Raw genomic sequence first — 24,210 nt, forward strand, 5'->3', positions numbered from 1 at the left:
TGAGATCACACAATATTTCTCTTTCTGTGTCTGACTTATTTCACTTAATATAATGTGTCCTTCAGATTTATCCATGTTGTTGCAAATGGCAGGATTTCTTTATCTTTGTGGCTGAATAATATTTCATTGTGAATATATATACCACATTTTCTTTATTTGTGTATTGATAGATACTTAGTTTTTATGTCTTGGCTATTTTGAAAAATGCTACAGTAAACATGAGAGTGCAGATACCTCTTAAAAGTTCTGTTTTCTTTTTCTGTGTGTGTATATATATATATACACATACATACTTAGTTGGATCGCTGGAATGTATGTTTTAAATTTTTTAGAAACTTTATACTGTTATTCATAGTGACTGTACCAGTTTGTATTGCCACCAACAGTGCACCATGGTCAAGAAAATAATATTTAGGAAAGAAATGTTATTTTAACATAAACAGTAAAATGGACTAAAATGGATAGTGTGTCTACATTAAAATAAGTTCAAGTTCAGTTTATGTATCCTATTATGATTAAATCATGTAAGTAGGAACTTATAGTTCCATATATATTTCCATTGTTAAATTATTTAGGATAATTATATATAAGAGCATATAATACAATATACTGAGTCTGCTTCTCTGACATTTTTACCTATTAAAACGGCTCAGCAAGTAGTTTTCACCAATAGAATAGTCTAAAGCTGCCTCCAAATTAAACACTGTAGGAGTTTTCAAGGAAATTGTTAGTATGAATGAAGAAACAACATATAGTATGTTTCTCTTGCATTTGACTATACATTTAACCAGCACATTAAAATGTTTACATATAACTCAAAAATACGAAAACAAACAACTCCAAACCACCATATGACACACAGATCTAACAAAGTATATGTGGTCAGAGATTCCGTAAAATATTTAAAGATGGACTGACTTTCCTTCTATGGAAAATGTAGAAAGCGTTTTGAAAAGCCATTGTTTTCAGAGGCTGTTGTTCAATGTATACACTTAAGATACAATATTATAGTGTTATAATAAGAAATCCTGTATTAAGATCAATTCAAATTGGATTTCACAAGTTAGTAAATGCTTTTACAAATGCTTTGACAATGTTATAGAAAGTGCATCCTTTTACTTTCCATTTTTATGCAATGTAATTATTTGGTGTTTATACAGTTAAAAATTAAAAGCAGCCAAATATTAAACAACATACATATTAAAATTTGGGGTTGTAGTTTGTGTTTTAAAATAAACAGCTTCCTATTGTTTGCTTCAAGCTCTAATAACAGCATAAAGAGAAGCACATTCAAAATACTAATTTACTTTGATAGCAAAGGATTGTTCTTTGAAGATTAATGAAAGTAGCTGCTGCTGCTGAGCCGGGTCAGTCGTGTCCGACTCTATGCGACCCCATAGACGGCAGCCCACCAGGCTCCCCGTCCCTGGGATTCTCCAGGCAAGAATACTGGAGTGGGTTTCCATTTCCTTCTCCAATGCGTGAAAGTGAAAAGTGAAAGTGAAGTCCCTCAGTCGTGCCCAACTCTTCGCTACCCCATGGACTGTATATCCTACCAGGCTCCTCCGTCCATGGGAGTTTCCAGGCAAGAGTACTGGAGTGGAGTGCCATTGCCTTCTCCAATGAAAGTAAACATGACCCATTAAGTTGAAGTGTACTATTTAAAATACTCAGTAGTTTACATAAAATTTTAAAATGTATTTTTATTACTTTTTCTCTACTGTCTCTTCTTTGCGGTGCATGGGCCTTCTCTAGTTGCAGAGCACAGGCTCTAGAGCATGGGGGCTTCAACAATTGTGGCAAGTGGGCTTCGTTCCTCCCCTCCACGCCCTGCAAAACCTGTGTACCCTACATAGTCTGGCAGATTCTTAACTACTGGACCACCAGGAAAGCCTTAAAATATATTTTTTAAAGAACTAAACATCTGTATTCACTGATAGCAATGGTATACCTACTTGATGATGACTTGAAACAAATGCCCATAAGGAAAAAATACTGTAGTTATTTTTATCTAAATTTACTTTTAGTCCATGGTCTAGAAGCATTTTCCTCTTAGTACAATACTCCTTTTCTATAAGGCAGTTCCTGGGAGCTAGACTGCTCTAGGTAATGAGACAGTTAAGGTAAAGAGTAATTGCTTGCAGTTTAAATAGATAGTAACTTTTTGCTCTGGCTTAGTGAGCCAGTCTAATCAGTTGTATCTAAAAATAGGCAATTCTTTAAAAGGTTCTAATTTCTTTATTATCTGCAATCTTTGGAAATTAATAGTATAAAACTACACAATTAGCAAATGTATTGAAATCTGTGTACAAATTACTTCTAATTTCAAGGTCTCATGTGATAGTGGTTTATTTTTTTTAAGTTGCTCCAAAAATAGTTATATACAATTTTATTTTCTTTAAAGGAAACTGCCCATTTTAAATTACATCTGCATCATACCTTAATTTCATAATAGTTTATTTAACAGGTCTTAGTCATGGACTTTTCTAAGATGAGGTTTTATATTTCCCTCCCATAGCTCCTGGTTGTCAGAAAGCCCATGTTTTCCGTTATTGAAGGAGTTTGGTCCTGCTGATGTTAGTGTTTGTCTAATATTTTCCCCCATCTTTAATTTTAGGAGGCATTTCCTCTGGTTTGCTCTCTTCATCTTCTTTAAAAGCTGCTGCTACTGAAAGGATTTATTGGAGCAAGAGCTGAAACAGCTCTTCAGGCATACATGACACAAGTCTCATAAACAAGTTGATGCTTGCTTTCTCTGTTGTCTGACTACCAAATCCAAACTTGCAGATCTTTATAAGCACTGTTGAGAAATGAAGTTTCTCCTTCAGCTCATTGCTTCTCAGCACTTCTCAACTGGCACTTTGTCCCATTGCTCCAGAGGCTTTAGCTAGCTGTGGGTTCTCAGGCTTTTCCCCCTCCTTTCTGCCCATCATTTTCGCCACCACAGCCATGCCAAGGACTCTAGCATTTCTTTTTGATTCTTTCTTATCCATCTCTCTACATTATCAGTCTATTCTTGCATGCTGTGTACTTTTTCCATTAAAGGCCTTATCACATTAATTATGGTTTCAAATAGTCCTGGTTTATTTTTTAATTAATTAATTAATTTTAATTGGAGGCTACTTACAATATTGTAGTGGTTTTTTCCACACATTGACATGAATCAGCCATGGGTGTACATGTGCTCCCCATCCTGAACCCCCTCCCAACTCCTTCCCCATCCCATCCCTCAGGGTCATCCCAGTGCACCTGCCCTGAGCACCCTGGCTCATGCATCGAACCTGGACTGGCGATCTGTTTCACATATGATAATATACATGTTTCAGTGCTGTAATAGACCTGGCTTAATATTTCCAACATTTTGCATATCAGAGTCTGATTCTGAAGCTGTTTAGTTTCTTCAATCTGTGTTTTTTTCCCTTTAGTATGCTGTATGAATATTTGTTAAAATGTGTACATGAGGGTCTAGGGAAAAGGAAATATAGTAAATAGGATATTAGTGACATAGAGGTAAGGTGTAGTGGGGAGAGAAAGGATTTCATAGTGCTATGATTGGGCTTTAGTCTTTCGATGAGCTTATGTTGCTGATCTATGAAATCATCAGTGCTTCTCGGTTTTTTCCTCTTTAGAAAAGACAAGATGACTAGAGCAGGTTGGACTTTTCCTTCCCCTAGGCAGGTTATGCTCTGGTAAAATACTTTCTCATGAATCAAGCCTAATTAAGAATAGAATGCTCTGGCACATTTCAAAATGGTTCCTTCTTCCCTTCTTCCATGATTCCTGGAAGCATGAGGGGAGTTTTCTCGTATATTTGCCATGAGAAACTGATAAGGATCTTGGAGGTAAATGGACAGAAACATGAATTCACAAGTTCCTTATGACTTGAACACCCCTGGACTTCTTAATTCTTTAGACTTGTCCTAGTAAGGCCCCAGCAATTTGTTAATTATAGTTTAGGATTTTCTACTGTAGTACTGGATCTTTTAGAGATTCTGTTTAGAGTTTCTACTCCATTAAATTATATTCTCTGTATTTGCCTATCTGTCTCTCCAGTTTTAGGGACAGTGTGTTGCCCTGTGACCTCACTTATTTGATCGATCTAAGAAGAGTTATAGACTTTTCAGTTCAGCTTCCTACTTGTTACGATGGATTGGTGACTTCTAAGTTCTTTCTCCAAACCAGAAACTGGAAGCTGAACCTTGTTTTTTTATATTGATGAATACCTTTCCAGTTTTATATATCTTGATGGTTATTTTGATGGAAATCAGCATGAGAGAGAATGGAGAGATAGGACCACCATCTCAAGCAATAGGTCTGCTTATTGCTTTGAGTCTTATGTTATGGACTTCTGATGATGGTTTATTTTTCTTTCAGTCACCTACCAACATTTCAGTCAACATGTTTGGCTCTAGGCAGAGACCCCTTTCTGGAGAAGGAAATGGCAACCCACTCCAGTGTTCTTGCCTGGAGAATCCCAGGGACGGGGGAGCCTGGTGGGCTGTCGTCTCTGGGGTCGCACAGAGTCGGACACGACTGAAGCGACTTAGCAGCAGCAGCAGCAGCAGCAAAGACCCCTTTCACTACTACGTCATTATCTTTTTGAGCAACCTAAAATTTAAAGTATCTAAAAGTAGTAAGTAGTATCTATTGCTAAAGAATATCAGTGCACTTTTCTTCATTGTTTAATTATAAAGCTGATGAGTAATTTTGTTTTAGTCACATTTGGGTACCTGAAGTAACTATCTCCTATTATATTTCAGAATATGGTGCTAAGTGGAATAACTTCTTGTCACGAGTGAGCCCAGATGATGAACTCACTCTTGCTCATATTATGGGAATGCTTTTATTTGACGCCTTTTTATATGGCCTTCTGGCCTGGTATATAGATGCTGTCTTTCCAGGAAAGTATGGTGTGCCCAAGCCATGGTATTTCTTTATGCAGGTAAGTTCTAATTATTTCTGTTACTGAGAGAAACTCGAGTTCTTATATACTGAGTTTATTGAAGACTGAACATTATTTAATTTTAACACCATCCACACAGTCTTATGATACTAATACAGCTTTAATTCCTTCTCAACTAAAGCCGTTACGAGTTAATTTTGTAACATGTATAATAGAATTAAATGGTTTTTTTATTAAAAATCTGTATCTGAAGGAATGTGTGGTAAGGTCCTTAGACCCTAGTGAGGAGATTATAAATTATGTCAGATATCTGGTTACCATTATATGCTTTTTTTCTACTATTAATACAAATTACTTAGAATCAAAGCCAACTCATTTGAAAAGCCAATGGCACCCCACTCCAGTACTCTTGCCTGGAAAATCCATGGATGGAGGAGCCTGGAAGGCTGCAGTCCATGGGGTCGCTGAGGGTCGGACACGACTGAGCGACTTCACTTTCACTTTTCACTTTCATGCATTGGAGAAGGAAATGGCAACCCACGCCAGTGTTCTTGCCTGGAGAATCCCAGGGACGGAAGAGCCTGGTGGGCTGCCTCTATGGGGTTGCACAGAGTCAGACACGACTGAAGTGACTTAGCAGCAGCATGCTACATATATATATATATGTATATGTATATATATATATGTATATATATATATATATATATATATATATATATAATTCGGATGGAGGAGCCTGGTAGGCTACAGTCCACGGGGTTGCAAAAAGTTGGACTATCACTATATATAATTCCATGGACAGAGGACCTGGTGGGGTCACAAAGAGTTGGACAAGACTGAGCTAATAACTTTAACTTTCTTTTTTTTATTATTTATTTTATTTATATTTATTTATTTTTAATTTAATTTAATTTTATTTTTGTTTTATTTTTTTTATTTATTTTTTAAACTTTACAATATTGTATTGGTTCTGCCATATATAAAAATGAATCTGCCACAGGCATACAGGTGTTCCCCATCCTGAACCCTCCTCCCTCCTCCCTCCCCACACCATCCCTCTGGGTCGTCCCAGTGCACCAGCCGCAAGCATCCAGTATCGTGCATCGAACCTGGACTGGCGACTCATTTCATATATGATATTATACATATTTCAATGCCATTCTCCCAAATCATCTCACCCTTTCCCTCTCCCACAGAGTCCAAAAGACTGTTCTATGTATCAGTGTCTCTTTTGCTGTCTCATACACAGGGTTATTGTTACCATCTTTCTAAATTCCATATATATGCGTTAGTATACTGTATTGGTGTTTTTCTTTCTGGCTTACTTCACTCTGTATAATAGGCTCCACTTTAACTTTCATATACACACATATATATATACACACACATACACACACACACACACATACACACATCTAATTGCTGATCTCTTAATTTCAAATGCATTTTAAAAATCCTGCATTGTATTCTCCTCCCCTCATGATTACTGATTTTGATATTATATTTTACATCTAATTATCTTCTGTATCTTTTATCTGCTTATTGTGGATAATCTTATGGGAGTTTTCTTGAGTGTTATGCTTTGCTTTTCCTATGCTGCTTTTAATACTGTCTATCTTTAATTTTGTCATTTTAATTACAGTGTGTTTTGGTGTGTTCCTCTTTGAATTCATCCTGTATGAGATTCTCTGCACTTACTGGTTTTGGATAACTGTTTCTTTTCCCAGGTTAGGGAATTTTTTAGCTATTATGTCTCCAGATATGTTTATACCCTTTCTCTCTCTTCTCCTTCAGGGACCCCTATAATGTGAATACTGGTATGCTTGATATCGTCTCAGAAGTTTCGTTAACTGTCTGCATTGCCTTTCATTCTTTTCTTTTGTTAAGCATCAATGATTTCTGATACTCTGTCTTATTGCTACTCAGCTTATTGACCTTCTTCTCCATATGATTTAGTCTACTGTTGATTCTTTCTAGTGTATTTTTCATTTCAGTTTTTGTGTTCTTCATCTGTGTTTGGTAGCTCTTTATATTTTGTAATTCTTTGTTGAAAGTTTCTAACTTCTCTCTGTGTGCATCCATTCTTCTCTTTCATTTTTTGATGATCTTTGCAGTCATTACTCTAAAATTTTTCTCAGGTAGATTGTCTATTGCCTCTTCACCTAGTTCTTCTGGGTTTTTATATTGTCTCTTCATTTGGAACATATTCCTCTGTTAGAAAATTTTCCCTGACTTGCTGTTTTTATGTCTGTGTACTTGATATATTAATTACATTTGTCAACATTGGAGAAGTGGCCTTGAAGGAGAAGTCTAATGCACCCCAGCAGCACACTCACCTTTCATTACCAGAGCTATACGTTCTAGATGTGCCCCCTATTTAGGCTATGTGGGTCCTTCTGTTGTGGTGGGCTGATTACCATGGGTAATCTGGCAGGCTTTGTTAGCCTTGGTCTGGTTGGTTGCCAGGCCCTTCCTTGTGTAAGACCTGTTGAACACTAGTTTCTGGGGCCAGGTCATGGGGTGGCTGGATTCTGCACCCTGTGGAGCCCTGGGCCTGTTACTGTTTCACTGATAAGTGGAGTTGGGGTCCAGAAGATCCTGAGGCTGTTGCCGCCACACTGTTGGGTGAGGCCAGGCCCTAGAGCTAGTGATGGTTCATTAGTAGGCAGAGTTAGATCCTATGGTTTGGCTGTAGGACCCAGGGATCCCAGAGTTACTATTGGACTGTTGGTGACTGGGACTGGTTCCTGACACAGCTGTCTGTGGGATCTGGCATGTCTCAAAGCTTTGTTGACCTGTTACTGGGCACAGGGCCCAGCCAGTCCTAGGGCGGGTGCTGGCCTGTTGGTAGCTGGGCTCGGACAACAGGCTGTGGGGCTTTGGTTTTCCTGTGGTTAGTATCCATCCACTGCTGGGTGAGACTATTCCCAAGGCCAGAGCAGGATCACTGGTGGGCAGAGATAGGGATTCTGGGGCTGATGGCTACCCACTTGTGAGTGCACCAGGGCCCAGCTGCATGGTTCTGGGGGTCCTGCTTGTAGTGCCTGCACATTGATGGGTGGGGCCAGGTCCTGGGCCCCTAGCTGGGAAGGGACATACTGCTGGTGCTGTGGGCTCAGAAGGTCTGAAGGTAGACCGTCTGCTGCCTAGTTGACTCCTACAGGCTGTTGGGCAAGGGCATGGCTGGGCCCTAAGGCTAATCAGCTAGAAGGAGGATTCCAAAATGGTGCTTGCCAGCAAGTGTCCATGTGGTACAATAAGCTCTCCCAAATGGCTGCCACCAGTGTCTGTATCCACAAGGTGGGCTGTAGTGGCCTCATGCCTTTCCAGGGGTCTCTCCAAGATTAGCAGACCCAATAGCATTACCCAGGCATCTTTCAAATTACTGCTTCTTCTCTGGGTCCTGGAGAATGTGATATTTTTTGTGTGCCCTCTAAAAATAAAGTGTCTATTTCTCCTAGCCTCCTAAGACTTCTGAAAGTGAGCCCCACTGGCCTTCAAAACCAAATATTCTAGGAGTTATTTTCTAGGAATATACCATAATGGAACAGAATATGAAAAAGAATACATATATTAAAGTGCTTTTATGAAAGCAGTTTTGAACTCACAAATTCATTGAAAGGGTCTTAGCAATCTTTAAGGATCTTTAGACCATATGTCCAAATAAGGAGACTGACTCAAAATGATAGAATGCTTTTTGCTGAACCATATTAAAGTGACATTTTAAATAGCATATTTTGTAGTTATTCTGTAGGAATTAAAATTATAGGCTATTTATTTCCAAATTTCATTTCAAGTTATCTGTTGCAACCCATCTCAAAACTGAAGTGAAATGAGTCAAAGTGTTTTCAAGTTTAGGAACATTTTATTTTTCATTCACATGATAGATTCTGTTTTTCTTCTTTTCTTAGAAAGGCTACTGGCTTGGAAAGGCTACAAGCATTAGGAAAAAGGAAGATATGCCTGTTACTAATACAGTTCAAAATGCTTACTTTGAAGAAGAACCTGTTGGTTTGATTGCTGGTATCAGGATTCAACATTTGTACAAGGTATTATTTACAGGTCTCTTTTCCCCTGTACTATTGAAAAGTAATTTGCAACACATAGTAAATTAATTTTCTATTGCAAAGAGCTGACTCATTGGAAAAGACTCTGATGCTGGGAAAGATTGAAGGCAAAAGGAGAAGATGGTGGCAGAGGATAAGATGGTTAGATAGCATCACCAACTCAATGGGCATGAATTTGAGCAGACTCTGGGAGATAGTGAAGGAGAGGGAAGCCTGGCGTGCTGCAGTCCATATGGCTGCAGAGTCAGACACAATTTAGAAACTGAACAATTAAAATAACAAATGTTTGTCACTGGCCGTAACCCTACTCCCATATGATGTTAATAAAAGGTTATAGTCAGCAGACTCATTATTTAATGAGACAAAATGAAAATTTATGCAAATAAAATAAAAACCCATGTTTTCCTCTATTTACTTCTGAATAGCATTCGGCTTTGTATAGACGATAACTGTGTCTGCTACAATTCTTCCATTATAAGAGTTAATTTTTCATTGGAACTGTGAAAATTTTGTTATGTAAATATAAATTTCTGTTCACCACTCTGGCTTTACTTATTCTACAAGTTATATATTAGGCCACTTGTTTACACTATCCTCTTTCGAAATGTTCTGCAAGGACATGTTCTTAAACATATCAGTTTATCTGGATAAACTGCAGGCATGTATCATTCAGGTAACCCATATATCTGCTGGCATTCTCTTGGGCCTCAAGGAGATATTTCAGCTTAACTTGAACCTCTAATCTCACAATTTTTGGAAACTCAGATATCTCTTCAAAATTTCTGCTAATCATTTATGGGTATTAGGAAGAGGATAGGACCTTTTATCCTATTATGGTTTTCTCTGCCTCTAGCACATTACATTATGACTCTGTCTTTATCACATCACTGTAGATGTAAAACTGTCTTTTCATTGTATTTTCTCAGGAAGTCCATTCAAATCACAATTTTGTGATTTGTGATTTATGATTTATTATGGGTTTATATTAACAGCCACATGAGCCATTTCACCACCCATATCCTTTCTCATCGCTGTTTTCACTTCTCCACCAAGATTGTCCCTGAGGGCTTCCTCTAATTTGTGTAGTAGTTCATATTTTCTTAGCTTTTTCCCCCAGACTTGCATACCCAGACTTATGAGTACTAGCAGAACCTAGGACTTTCTATGTACTATTTATTTATTTATTTATTCAGAAGTTCAACAAGTAGTTTCTTAGCACCTATTATGTTATAGAAACTGATTGGTATTGGAAATATAGTTGTAAAATATTCAGATAAAATCTCCCTTTTAAAGGGAATGTAAGTAAACAGTTAGAGGTACGCCTGCCTCCAAAGAAGGACTTCCCTGATGGCTCAGATGGTAAAACGTCTGTCTACAATGGGAGACCTGGGTTCGATCCCTGGGTTGGGAAGATCCCCTGGAGAAGGAAATGGCAATCCACTCCAGTACTATTGCCTGGGAAATCCCATGGACAGAGGAGCCTGGTAGGCTACAGTCCATGGGGTCATCACAAAGAGTCAGACACGATGAGCGACTTCACTTTCACTTTCACTTTCTGCCTCCAAGTAGGATGGGAAAGTTCTTGGTAGCCCGACACTCAAACTTAAAACAGTAGAAGAAACCAGATAAATTATATTTATCAGACAACTGCAGAAGCTGTAAGGACTAGATTATTTTCAATTCCGAAGAATAAGCAATACTTTTAAGCTGACCTTAGAAATACTGGCCATTTTCTCCCTTGTAGCTGTTTTCTAACTGGGGACAGAATCAATCCTTGCACCCTCTACTCCAAATAAGAACTCTACTGAAATAAAGAGGCACTTGAGCCTTTTGGTGGTTATAGTTGGCTGGCATGACATTTTGGAAGCATGAAGAGGTCCCATGTGATCAATTTTCCCTTTGAGATATTTAAACTGATGTAAAGAGCTTTAAGTGGGATTCTGGGAAACCAGATCAAGGATTCTAAAAGGCAGCATGAAATCTGTAAACCTGTGAAGCTCAGAAGCCAAAGTCACACTAGAGGAAAAGCACACAATTGGCCTCCCCACCCCAGACACCTGGCATATTTAGAGTTGTAGCACGTAGAAAGTAAAGAACTATATTCAAAACTATAAAGGACAGAACAGAATCTCCTTTACCTGCAAGATATTCCATCAGAAGTTTAAGAGGATCAGTCTTACAGAGTAAGAATGAACTAGGATAGCCCAAATCTTTCTAAACTTCTGATCAGTTTTTCACTCCACTGAATTCCAGGTTAGATGTAATTGATCACCTCTTTCCCTTATCTATTTAAACAAGAAAAGGGGTTACTTTCAGATGGAAGATGACTGGAGCCTCCTTGGTTATTTTATACAAAATGCATAACACAAATAAAGAATTACTAGACATGTGAAGAGGTGCAAGATAGTGACCAGTAACTAAGAATAGGAACATACCATGGAAGCAGACACACGGATTATCTAGAAATAGGAGTTAGCAGAGAAAGATTTTATAAGAACTGTGAATACTGAAATAAAGAACATATTAAAAGATTGATGTTCTCATCTGAATGGCTAAAATAAAAACATTTGACAATAGTATTTGTAGCAAGGATATGGAAAAAGGTTATATTTCTAGCAATACAAATCAATATAACAACTTTGGAAACCTATGTGTCAGTGTATCATTCAAAGTTGAGCTAGGAAACAGAAATTATTCTCCAGTAATACAGAAATTTTAGTGCAAAGAACTTAGTAATAAAGACAGGTAAAAATACTGATAGAAATAAATCAAACTTTGAAGAATATAGAAATAGTAGATTAGAGAGTAGTCACTACCTTTAAGGCTCAGGAGCAGCCCTCACTGGAAGAACAAACTTGGAAAAGTTTCTTCCTCTATACCAAGGATGAGATCAAACTTACTTTACTGAGGGCTATGGTTCTGTGGCTGCGTGAATGGTAAGAAGTCTGCCAATGGTAAAAGGTACCATAGGCTATGTCTGGCAACTGGAAAAACCTCATACTGGGTGACAGAGAAACATGCCAGGAAACTTCTTGCTTGTGTCCTGGAAAGAGAAGCCACGGGATGTGGTAATGATGAGGATTGCTGAGGTGCTAGTGCTACCTTCTATGAAGCCACCACTGAGTCAATGGTGAAGTCTGACTGGAAGTCTTAGGAAGACTGAAGGGATAATGGTAAGACTCCGAAAAGATGATTATATTATGTATTATAGAATGTATTGCATCATGAGGGAAACAAGATGATTGGATAATAACTTGGACATACAACAAGAATGAGAAGTAATTTTGATGGAATAGTGAGGGAAAGCCTCTCTGTGAAGGTAATTTTTGTGTTGGAATCTGAAAGATGTGGATGAATCAGGGAGTTGAAAAATGAAAGACAAAAGATTAAAACAGAATATTAAATCCAAGTTCTGAGGTGGAAAAAACATTGTCATTATATTTGAAGAAGCAAACAAAGAAAAAATGGTTGAAACAAGTTTGAAGAGATAGAAGCCAGATCAGGAAGGAACCGTTCAGTTCAGTTCAGTCGCTCAGTCGTGTCCGACTCTTTGCGATCCCATGAATTGCAGCACACCGGCCTCCCTGTCCATCACCAACTCCCGGAGTTCACTGAGACTCACGTCCATCGAGTCAGTGATGCCATCCAGCCATCTCATCCCCTGTCGTCCCCTTCTCCTCCTGCCCTCAATCCCTCCCAGCATCAGAGTCTTTTCCAGTGAGTCAACTCTTCGCATGAGGTGGCCAAAGTACTGGAGTTTCAGCTTTAGCATCATTCCTTCCAAAGACATCCCAGGGCTGATCTCCTTCAGAATGGACTGGTTGGATCTCTTTGCAGTCCAAGGGACTCTCAAGAGTCTTCTCCAACACCACAGTTCAAAAGCATCAATTCTTCAGTGCTCAGCCTTCTTCACAGTCCAACTCTCACATCCATACATGACCACAGGAAAAACCATAGCCTTGACTAGATGGACCTTTGTTGGCAAAGTAATGTCTCTGCTTTTGAGTATGCTATCTAGGTTGGTCATAACTTTCCTTCCAAGGAGTAAGCTGTTAGGTCACAGTAAAGTTCAATAAACTTTGGACTTGAAAAATAGTTGGAAGTCACTAAAGGAGTATGATTGCTATAAGGACATAATCTGATTTATGCTTTGAAAATATTCTCTGACTGTGGTGTGGAGAATTACTGTGAGGAGGATGAATAAGGAAGTTTCTGTAATCATAACAGCTTGGACTAGGGTGGTGTCAGGGAATTTGAGAGAGAAGTGAACAGTTTAAGACTGTTTTCTGTAATTAGAACTGTAAAGAGTGCAGCAGGTTGAGGGAAAAGGAGGAAACTCTTTTGATTTGGGTTTCTGACTTGAACAATTGAGTGGATAGTGGTGATATTTAGTGATATGGAAAAGACTGGAGAGGAATTACAGTTTTTTTAATTTAAAAGTGGAAGCTTGAGGAAATTAACAGATCTCGTTTGGATATAAGTTTGAAGTACCATTTAAACAAACATTCAGGTGAGATATCAGTTTTAGAAGTCTAGAGTTTAGACAAATTTAAAGCCTGATATGCATTTGAAATTTATCAGCAGAGAGATGACATTTAAAACAAATATCAAGATGAAGGCTTAAGGAGAAAATGTAGATACGATGCACTTTAATTATAATGTATTATTACTTTTCCATTACTCTCTATATTTGTCCTTTTCTCACCATCTGTTCAAGTTAGCAGAAAGGGTTTAAGAGATGAATTCTAAAACGAATATGTTTGATTCCCACCTCTTCCATGTATTTTTTATTTCTTAAAATATCCAAGCTTAATTTTCTTCATGTGCAATGTGGGGGATGGTAGCTGCCATATAGATTTGCTTTACGGGTTAATTGTGAGATGTGGTGTATAAAACCAAACAGTGCTTGGGACATAGTAGATATTTAGAAGAGTTCATTCTCTTCCTTTACCAACTACTTCTCCCTCTCTACCATTACTTGTAGCTACTGGTCTTTGCAAAATAACCAGTTTTTGTCCCTGTGGTTTCGAACATATTTCTCTAATAAATATTTAACCTTACTCTTTCTGTTATCATTACCTAACTCCTTGGATAATTTAACTTTATCTTCCACCATGGTCCTGGGAAGACTGAATTTCCTATTATCAATAAATGAAATGATGTTATCTTAATTTTACCTACCTGCTCTCACTCTACTTGATATCCTAATCTGCAAAGGTCAAGGAAGCAAGTAGATATGATTTTTCTCATTCATGAAAGTTGATTTTTTCTTTCAATTAGGGATAGACTGTAAATATATTTTATTTTTAGAACAGTCTTATAGAAAATGAGAAGATAGTACAGGTCCCCATGTATTTATTTATTTTCAATATTTTCTGTTATTAACATATTAATATGGTACATGTGTTACAATTAAAAACAAATGTGAAATGATAGAATGGTGTCGGCATCACAGCAGCGTAAGTTGCTTTGTCTTTCTCCTTCAGTCTACAACCAGTAAAATATCCATAACTCAACAAAGTTGCTTCGTGCAACAGACACGGTTGCCAGAGAATTCCATACATCTGTACAACGGTATAAAGTGGACTAGGAACACATGGAGGTGGTGGCAAGAGGGAGCAGTGGAGGAAGTGTCTGCAATCCCAGACCCCTGGCTGAGCCCACAGCTCCAGAGAACCCAGAAGCCGCAGGAGAGGCAGCTCATACAAACCAAGTCTCCTGGTTAAATGGCACCTCTGGCCACAGTAGACCAGGCAGAAGCAGCAGCTGGGCCTGTGACACCATCCCTTTAGCCATGGAAGCTCCCATGACTCTGCCTGCCCCCAAACTCAATCACCACAGATGTGGCAAAGGCACCTGTGACACCGGCTCCCTCTCCACCTTTGCCACCCCCATCCCCCGAAATGGAGCCTGCAACCCAGGAGACCTTAGACTTAGCAGAGGTGTGTGACATCTTGGTGTCACAGGCACTTTTAATTTTTCTATGTCTTTGTGTTTAAACTGAAATTCTTTTATTTATGTATTTATTTTTATTATTTTTTAAATTATTTTTTGGAGAAGGCCCTGGCACCCCACTCCAGTACTCTTGCCTGGAAACTCCCATGGACGGAGGAGCCTGGTAGGCTGCAGTCCATGGGGTCATGAGAGTCGGACACGACTGAGTGACTTCACTTTCACTTTTCACTTTCATGCATTGGAGAAGGAAATGGCAACCCACTCCAGTGTTCTTGCCTGGAGAATCCCAGGGACGGGGGAGCCTAGTGGGCTGCCGTCTATGGGGTCGTACAGAGTCAGACACGACTGAAGTGACTTAGCAGCATTTTTATTATTTTTGCTGTGCTGGATCTCCATTGCTGTGCATAGGTTTTCTCTTGTTGTGAAAAGAGTGGCTACCCTTCATTGTGGTGCACAGGCTTCTCATTGCAGTGGTTTCTCTTATTGCAGGGCATAGACTCTAGGGCATGCACCTTTCAGTAGTTCTAGCATGTAGACTCAGTTGTTGCAGCTCACAGGCTCCAGAGCACAGGCTTAGTAGTTGTGGGGCAAGGGCTCAGTTGTCCCTGGCACATGGGATCTTCCCAGATCAGGGATGAACCAGTGTCCCTTGCATTGCAAGGCAGATTCTTAATCACTGAACCAGCAGGGAAGCCCCCAAAGTGGAATTCTTGTAGGCAATATGTAGTTCCATCTTTTTAAAAATGCAGTCTCTTAATTGGTGCATTTAGATCATTATTATCTAAAGTTATTATTAATATAGGTGAATTAATATTAACCAATATTATTTAAATGAGTCTTCCATCATAGCTCAGTCAGTAAAGAATCTGCCTGCAATGCAGTATTCCTCCAGCAACTCAGGAGACCTGGGTTCTATTCCTAGGTCCTGGAGAAGGATATGGCAACCCACTACAATATTCTTGCTTGGGAAATCCCATGGGCAAAGGAGCCTGGTGTAACAGGCTACAGTCCATGGAGTCACAAGAGTTGGACATGACTTAGTGACTAAACCACCATCAATATTTAATATTAATATCTATAATTAAGAGTACAGGTGGCACACTGGTAGAGGATCCGCCTTCCAGTGCAGGAGGTGCAAGAGTCTGATCCCTGAGTGGGGAAGATCCTGTGGAGTAGGAAATGGCAACATGTCCAGTGTTCTTGCCTGGAAAATTCCATAGACAGAGAAGCCTGTAGAAACCAGCTACAGTCCATGGGGTCAAAAGAGTCCAACATGACTCAGCGTTTGAGCATCACCAACTGTAACTTTCTTATGTTTATTACACCTGTTCTTTGTTACCTGTTTTATCCTCTCCTCCTTTTCTGCCTGTCAGTGGCTTATAGAGAAGTCTTAGGTAATTTAATCCTTATTCCTGTTAAGATTCTCCTCTGATCTCTGGTTTATTTCAAGTGAAGTGAAATGAAATCGTTCAGTCATGCCTGACTTTTTGTGAACCCATGGACTATACAGTCCATGGGATTCTCTAGGCCAGTATACTGGAGTGGGTAGCCTTTCCCTTCTCCAGAGGATCTTCCCAACCCAGGGATTGAACATAGGTCTCCCACGTGGCAGGTGGATTCTTTACCAACTGAGCCACAAGGGAAGCCCTAGGTTGGCTTGTCAGGAGTGGGATTCAAACCCATGCCTCCAGGGGAGACTGAGACCTGAATGTAGGGCCTTAGACCACTCGGCCATGGCTTATTTCAATATATTTTTATTTTTCAAGATTTTTATTATTTGGTTTTCAACAAATACATGCTTCAGTCTAGATTTATGTGTGTGTGTGGTCTTTATCCTGCTGAATTTCCTTTGAGCTTCCTAGAACTATAGTTTGGTATCTATCATTCATCTGGAAAATTCTCAGTCATAATTTCCTCGAACATATCTTCTGGTTCTTTCTCCCTTTCTTCTCCTTCTGGCAATCCCATTATATTATACATAGACAACACCTTTTGTAACTGTCCAACAGTTGTTGGAGATTCTGTTCTGATCATTTTCATTCTTTTTTCTTCTTATTTCAATTTGAGATGTTGCTATTGTTGTGTTTTCAAGCTTACTGTGTCTTCTTTTCTCAGCCATGTCCAGTCCACTAGTGAGCTCATCAAAAGTGTTCTTCACTTCTGTCACATTGTTATTGCTCTTTAACATTTCCTTTTGATTCTGCATTAAAGTTTCTTTCTGCTTACATTATACATTTATTTTTCATGTTGTTCCTTAAAACCTAGAGGCATTTGCATATTAATCATATTTATTTTTCTATAGTATTTTTATTGAAGTATAGTTGATTTACAATGTTGTATTAATTTCTGCTGTATAGCAAAGTGATTCAAATTCTTTTCTATAATGGTTTATCATGGGATATTGAATACAATTTTCTGCACTATGCAATAACACCTTGTTATTTATCTACTCTATGAATAATAGAGTCTAGTCAAGGCTATGGTTTTTCCAGTGGTCATGTATGGATGTAAAAGTTAGACTGTGAAGAAAGCTGAGTGCCGAAGAATTGATGTTTTTGAACTGGTGGTGTTGGAGAAGACTCTTGAGAGTCCCTTGGACTGCAAGGAGATCCAACCAGTCCATTCTAAAGGAGATCAGTCCTGGGTGTTCTTTGGAAGGACTGATGCTAAAGCTGAAACTCCAATACTATGGCCACCTGATGCGAAGAATTGACTCACTGGAAAAGACTCTGATGCTGGGAGGGATTGGGAGCAGGAGGAGAAGGGGACGACAGAGGATGAGATGGCTGGATGGCATCACTGATTGGATGGACATGAATTTGAGTAAACTCTGGGAGTTGGCAATGGACAAGGAGGCCTGGAGTGCTGCTGTCCATAGGGTCGCAAAGAGTCAGACACGACTGAGTGACTGAACTGAACTGAACTGGGGGTCTGTTTCTGTTTTGTAAATACTTTTGTGTCATAATTTAGATTACAAATATAGGTGATATGATATATTTGCCTTTCTCTTCACTTAGTATGATAATCTCTAGGTCCATCCATGTTGTTTCAAATGGCATTATTTCATTCTTTTTATGGTTTAGTAATATTCTATGGTGTATGTGTACCACATCATCTTTGTCTATTCATACGTCGATGGACATTTATGTTGTTTCCATGTCTTGGCTATTGGGAATATCGCTACCATGAAGATAGGGTTGCATGCAACTTTTTGAATTACATACTGTGTTGAATAGAAGTGGTGAGAGTGGGATTTTAACAACAGTTTTCAGTTTTCACAGCTGAGTATCATATTGGATGTTGGTGTGTCATAAATAACTTTTATTATGTTGAGACATGTTCCCTCAATACGTACTTTAGTAAGAGTTTTTTTTTTTTTTAATCATGAACAGATGTTGACTTATTGAATGCCTTTTTCTGCAGCTATTGAGATGATCTTGTGGTTTTTGATTTTTCTTGATGTGGTGGATCACACTGATGGATTTGCATGTGTTGACCCATCCTTGTGAACTAGCCATGACTTCAACTTGGTTGTGGTATGGGATCTTTTTTTAATGTGCTGTTGAACTTAATAGCCAACATTTTGACAATTTTTGCATCAATATTCATCAAAAATATTGTTCTGTAATCTTTTCTGGTAGTGTCTGTGTCTGGTTTTTTATCAGGGTAATGGTGTCTTTACAGAATGTGTTGGAAAGTATTTTCTCTTCTTCAGTCTTTTGGAAGAGTTTGAGAAAAATTGGTAGAAGTTCTTTGTATGTTTGGTGGAATTTGCCTGTGAAGCCATCAGGCTCTGGACTTTTGTTTGTAGGGAGTTGTTTTTTTTTTTTTTTAATGGATGCTATTTTACTTTTAGTGATTGATCCATCCAAGTTATCTAATTTGTCTTGATTCAGCCCTTCAACTTTGAACAGCTGCAGGTTTCTAAAAAGTCCATTTCTTCTAGGCTGTTGAATTTATTGGCATATAATTTTTCATATTATTGTCTTATGGTATTTTGTATTTCTGTGATATCAGTTGTGATTTCTTCTCTTTAATTTCTAATTATATTTACTGGATATTCTCTTTTCCTTTCTTGATGAGACTGTACAGAGATTTATCAATTTTGTTTACCCTTTATTGGTTTTATTGAATTTCTTCTAGTGTTCTTAAAATTAATTTATTTTAATTGGAGGATAATTAGTTTACAATATTGTGATGGTTTTTGCCATACATCAATATGAATCGGCCATAGGTATACATGTGTCTCCTCCATCTTGAACACCCTCCCACTTCCCTCCTCACCCTGTTTCTCCAGGTTGTCACAGATCACCAGATTTGGGTGTCCTGCTTCATATATCAAACTTGCACTGCTTATCTATTTTATATATGGTAATGTATATGTTTCAATGCTATTTTCTCAAATCATCCCACTCTCTCCTTCTCCCACTGAGTCCAAAAGTCTCTTCTTTACATCTGTGTCTCCTTTGCTGCCCTGCACGTAGGATCATTGGAACCATTTTTCTAGACTCCATATATATGTGCTAATATATGGCATTTCTCTTTCTCTTTCTGACTTAAAACTGACACAAATGCATTCTTTTTTATAGCTGAGTAATATTGCATTGTATATATGTATCCACAACTTCTTTATCCACTCATCTGCCAAGGGACATCTAGGTTGCTTCCATGTCCTAGCTATTGTAAATAGTGCTGCAATGGACATTGTGGTACATGTGTTTGTTTTTTTCAGTTCTGGTTTCCTTGGGGTATATGCCCAGTAGTGGGATTTCTGGGTCATATGGTAGTTTTATTTCTAGTATTTTAAGGAATCTCCATACCATTCTCCATAGTGTTTGTATCAGTTTTTATTCCCACCAACAGTGTAAGAGGTTGTCCTTTTCACCATACCCTCTCCAGCATTTATTGTTTGTAGACTTTTTGATGATGGCCATTCTGACTGGTGAGATACCTCACTGTGGTTTTCATTTGCATTTCTATATTAATGAGTGACATTGAGCATATTTTCATGTGTTTATTAGCCATTTGTATGTCTTCTTTGGAGAAATGTCTGTTTAGGTCTTCTGCTCACTTTTTGATTGAATTGTTCATTTTTATAATATTGAGCTTCATGGAACATTTGTATATTTTGGAGGTTAATTCTTTGTCAGTTATTTTGTTTGCTGTCATTTTCTCCCATTCCCAACTTCAGCCTATACTACAAAGCTACAGTCATCAAGACAGTATGGTACTGGCACACAAATAGAAATATAGATCAATGGAACAAAATAGAAATCCCAGAGATAAATCCACACAGCTATGGACACCTTATCTTTGACAAAGGAGGCAAAAATATACAGTGGAAAAAAGATAATCTCTTCAACAAGTGGTGGCAGGAAAACTGAACTGGTCAATTGCATGTAAAATAATGAAATTGCAACTCTTTGTAACACCATACATAAAAATAAACTCAAAGTAGATTAAAGACCTAAATGTAAGGCCAGAAACTATAAAACTCTTAGAGGAAAACATAGACAGTATACTTTTTGACATAAATTACAAGATCCTCTAAGACCCATCTCCCAGAGTAATGAAAATAAAAACAAAAATAAGCAACTGGACCTAATTTAAATCAAAAGCTTCCAGTGTTTTTTAAATCTCTATTTGTTTTCTTTCTGATCTTTATTATCTTCTTCTTTCTGCTTACTTTACATTTGTTTGTTCTTTTTCTAATTCTTCTAGGTGGTGGGCTAGGTTGTTTATTTGAGATTTTTATTATTGTTTTAGAAAGGCTTGTATCACTATAAACATCCCTCTAAGAACTACTTTTGCTGCATCCCATTGATTCGTATGGCTGTGTCTTCATTGCCATTTGTCTCAAGGTATTTTTAAGTTTGCTCTTGGATTTCATTACTGACTCACTTTTAAAAACATTTTTGGATAACTTTTATTTACTAAAATGTGCATATTTTCAAGGAGAGGGTCCAGTACTTTAGAAACTGCAGCAAAGCCTTATCTGTGTATTACACACATCTAATGGCCTCCCTCAGAGAAGGCAGTGGCACCCCACTCCAGCACTCTTGCCTGGAAAATCCCATGGACGAAGGAGCCTGGTAGGCTGCAGTCCATGGGGTTGCGAAGAGTTGGACACAACTGAGCGATGTCCCTTTCACTTTTTACTTTCATGCATTGGAGAAGGAAATGGCAACCCACTCCAGTGTTCTTGACTGGAGAATCCCAGGGACAGGGGAGCCTGGTGGGCTGCCATCTATGGGGTTGCACAGAGTCAGACACGACTGAAGTGACTTAGCAACAGCAGCAGCAGCAACAGCCTCCCTAGAGGAGATTTTCCCAGTGGCTACATATGGTCGTGAGAGATGGATTGTAAACAAGACAGGATGCCAAAGAATTGATGTCTTCGAACTGTGGTGCTGGGGAAGACTTCTGAAAGTCTCTTGGACAGCAAGGAGATCAAACCAGTCAATCTTGAGAGATCAACCCTGAATATTCACTGGAAGGACTGAAGCTGAAGCTTAAGCTCCAGTATTTTGGTCATCTGATGTGAATAGGCAATTCATTGAAAAAGTCCTTGATACTGGGAGAGACTGAGAGCAGATGGAGAAAAGGGTGTCAGAGGAAGAGATGGCTGGATGGCATCACCAGTGCAATGAACATGAACATTTGTCTCTTGGGCAAACTCTGGGAGATGATGAGGGACAGGGAGGCCTGGTGTGCTGCAGTCCATGTAGTCACAATGAGTTGGATGTGACTGGGTGACTGAACAACAACAACAATGGCCTCCCTGACTCAGCCAGAGGTCTCTACATACATGCAAAGATATTTTTCCTGGCTTAATAGCATTCATGTATTTGTTTTGTCTAATGTACCTCCTTCTAAAAGAAATTGAAGTGCTCTCTATATAATAATGTGTGTGCATGTGTGTGTGTGTGTGTATGGTTTTAATTACTATCTATATGATGGAATCTCAAATTTATCCAATTCAGATCTCTCCTTTGGGCTCTAAACTTTAGACTCCCAAGTATCCAAACAGGATGCTGGCAAATTCTCAGAGATAAATTGATACAATTAATCCAGTACAAATCTAAAGACTACATGTCTGTATTATTACATCAATATTATATGTTATTTTAAAATAAAACTCTGATGTACATTCTTTCTTACTATAATGCAAAAATGCCAATAAGAATTATTTTGTAATTATCTCCACTTCCTCAGTTAGAGAATTCATTTCTTTAACAATTTTTATTTCTTTAGTGTTATAAATGTATTTAAAAAGTAATGTTAAATCTAGTAAAAGAATATGAATTATAAAAGTATTTTGAGGTACTTATTTTTGATCATATATTTTTGTTTTTAGATTAATAATAACCAAAATATACTTCTTCACTGTATTTTGCAAATGTGCATCATTGCAAATAAAGCTGATACATGGAAATAGGAATTTATATATAATATATGTTAATATTTAAATATTTTATTTACAGAAGGATTATTTATTTTGAAAGTAACTCATAATAATCTAATTGCAAATGAAAGTTTTCCAATATATAAAAAAAATGTTTTTTAATTGATTATATTAAGTAGACAATGACACAGAAAAATGGAAAGATATACCATGTTCTTGGATTGGAAGAGTCAATATTGTCAAAATGATTATATTACCCAAAGCAATCTACAGATTCAATGAAGTCCCTATCAAATTACAATGACATCATTCACAAAAATAAAAAAAATCTTAAAATTTGTATGGTAACATAAAAGATGCTGAATAGCTAAAGCAATCTTGAAAAAGGAATACATCTGGAAGAAACAGGCTCCCTGACTTCAGACTATACTACAAAACTATAATCTTCAAAATAGTATGTTACTGGCACAAAACAGAAATGTAGATTAATGGAACTGGGTAGAAAGCCCGTAAATAAACCTGCACACACTATGGTCAATTAATCTATAACAAATGAGGCAAGACTATACAATGAAGGAACTCTACAGCTACATGTAAAACAAATGAACTTAGAACATTTTTTAACACCATACCCAAAAATAAGCCCAAAATGTATTAAAGATAAATATAAAACTATAAAACTCTTAGAGGAAAACAGGCGGAACACTCTTTGACAAAAATGCAGTGATATCTCTTCTGAGCTGTCTCCTAGAATAATGGAAATGAAAACAAAAAGAAAGAAATGGGCCTAATTAAACTCAATAGCTTTTGCATAGCAAAGGAAACCATAAAAAAAGAAAAACAACCCACAGAATGGGAGAAAATATTTGCAAATGATATGACCAAAGGGATTAGTCTCCAAAATCTACAATGAAGCTCAAGATTGTAAAAAATCAAAAAATGGGCAGAAAACCTAACTAGAAATTGCTATAAAGAAAACATAGAAGGCCAGGAGCCACATGGAAAAATGCTCAACCTTGCTAATAATTAGAGAAATGGAAATCAAAATTATAATGAGGTATCACTTCATACCTGTTGGAATGGCTATCATCAAAATATCAGCAAAAAAATAAACATTAAAGAAGGTATGGAGAAAAGAGAACCTTTCTACAATGTTGAAAGGCATGTAAACTGGTAGGGCCACTATAGAGAACAATATGGGGAGGTTCCTTAGAGATGGAGCTGCAATGTGGTCCAGAGGCAAAACTCCTGGGCATATATCCAGAGTAAAACATGGTTCAAAAAGATACATACATCCCCATGTTCATTGCAATGCTGTTTACAATAGCCTAGATATGGAAACAACCTAAATAACCATTAACAGAGGAATGATAAAAGACATGGTAGTACATATATACAATGGAATATTGCTCAGCCATTAAAAAGAATGAAATAATGTCTTTGGCAGCAACATGGATGAACCCGGAGATTATCATACTCAGTTCAGTTCAGTTCAGTTCAGTTGCTCAGTCGTGTCCAACTCTTTGTGACCTCATGGACTGCAGCACGCCAGACCTCCCTGTCCATCGCCAACTCCCAGAGTTTACTCAAACTCATGTCCATTGAGTCAGTGATGCCATCCAACCATCTCATCCTCTGTCGTCCCTTTCTCCTCCCACCTTCAATCTTTCCAAGCATCAGGGTCTTTTCAAATGAGTCAGTTCTTCGCATCAGGTGGCCAAAATATTGGAGTTTCCGCTTCACCATCCGTCCTTCCAATGAATATTCAGGACTGATTTCCTTTAGGATGGACTGGTTGGATCTCCTTGCAGTCCAAGGGACTCTCAAGAGTCTACTCCAACACCACAGCTCAAAAGCATCAATTCTTCAATGCTCAGCTT

At 38.0% G+C, this 24,210-nt stretch overlaps 1 protein-coding gene across 1 annotated transcript in view; it reads left to right on the top strand.

Annotated features, from left to right (window-relative positions):
- The window catches only part of LOC133238290 (phospholipid-transporting ATPase ABCA3-like), a 198,709-nt gene that overhangs the window by 19,422 nt on the left and 155,077 nt on the right, over window positions 1–24,210 (top strand). Inside the window, exons 4-5 of the mRNA XM_061401221.1 lie at window positions 4,761–4,942; window positions 8,815–8,952. Coding sequence (XP_061257205.1) covers window positions 4,761–4,942; window positions 8,815–8,952 — 320 coding nt within the window. The remainder of the gene's footprint in view (window positions 1–4,760; window positions 4,943–8,814; window positions 8,953–24,210) is intronic.

This window comes from Bos javanicus, chromosome 25, assembly GCF_032452875.1.
Source record: "Bos javanicus breed banteng chromosome 25, ARS-OSU_banteng_1.0, whole genome shotgun sequence".
NCBI lineage: Eukaryota > Metazoa > Chordata > Mammalia > Artiodactyla > Bovidae > Bos > Bos javanicus.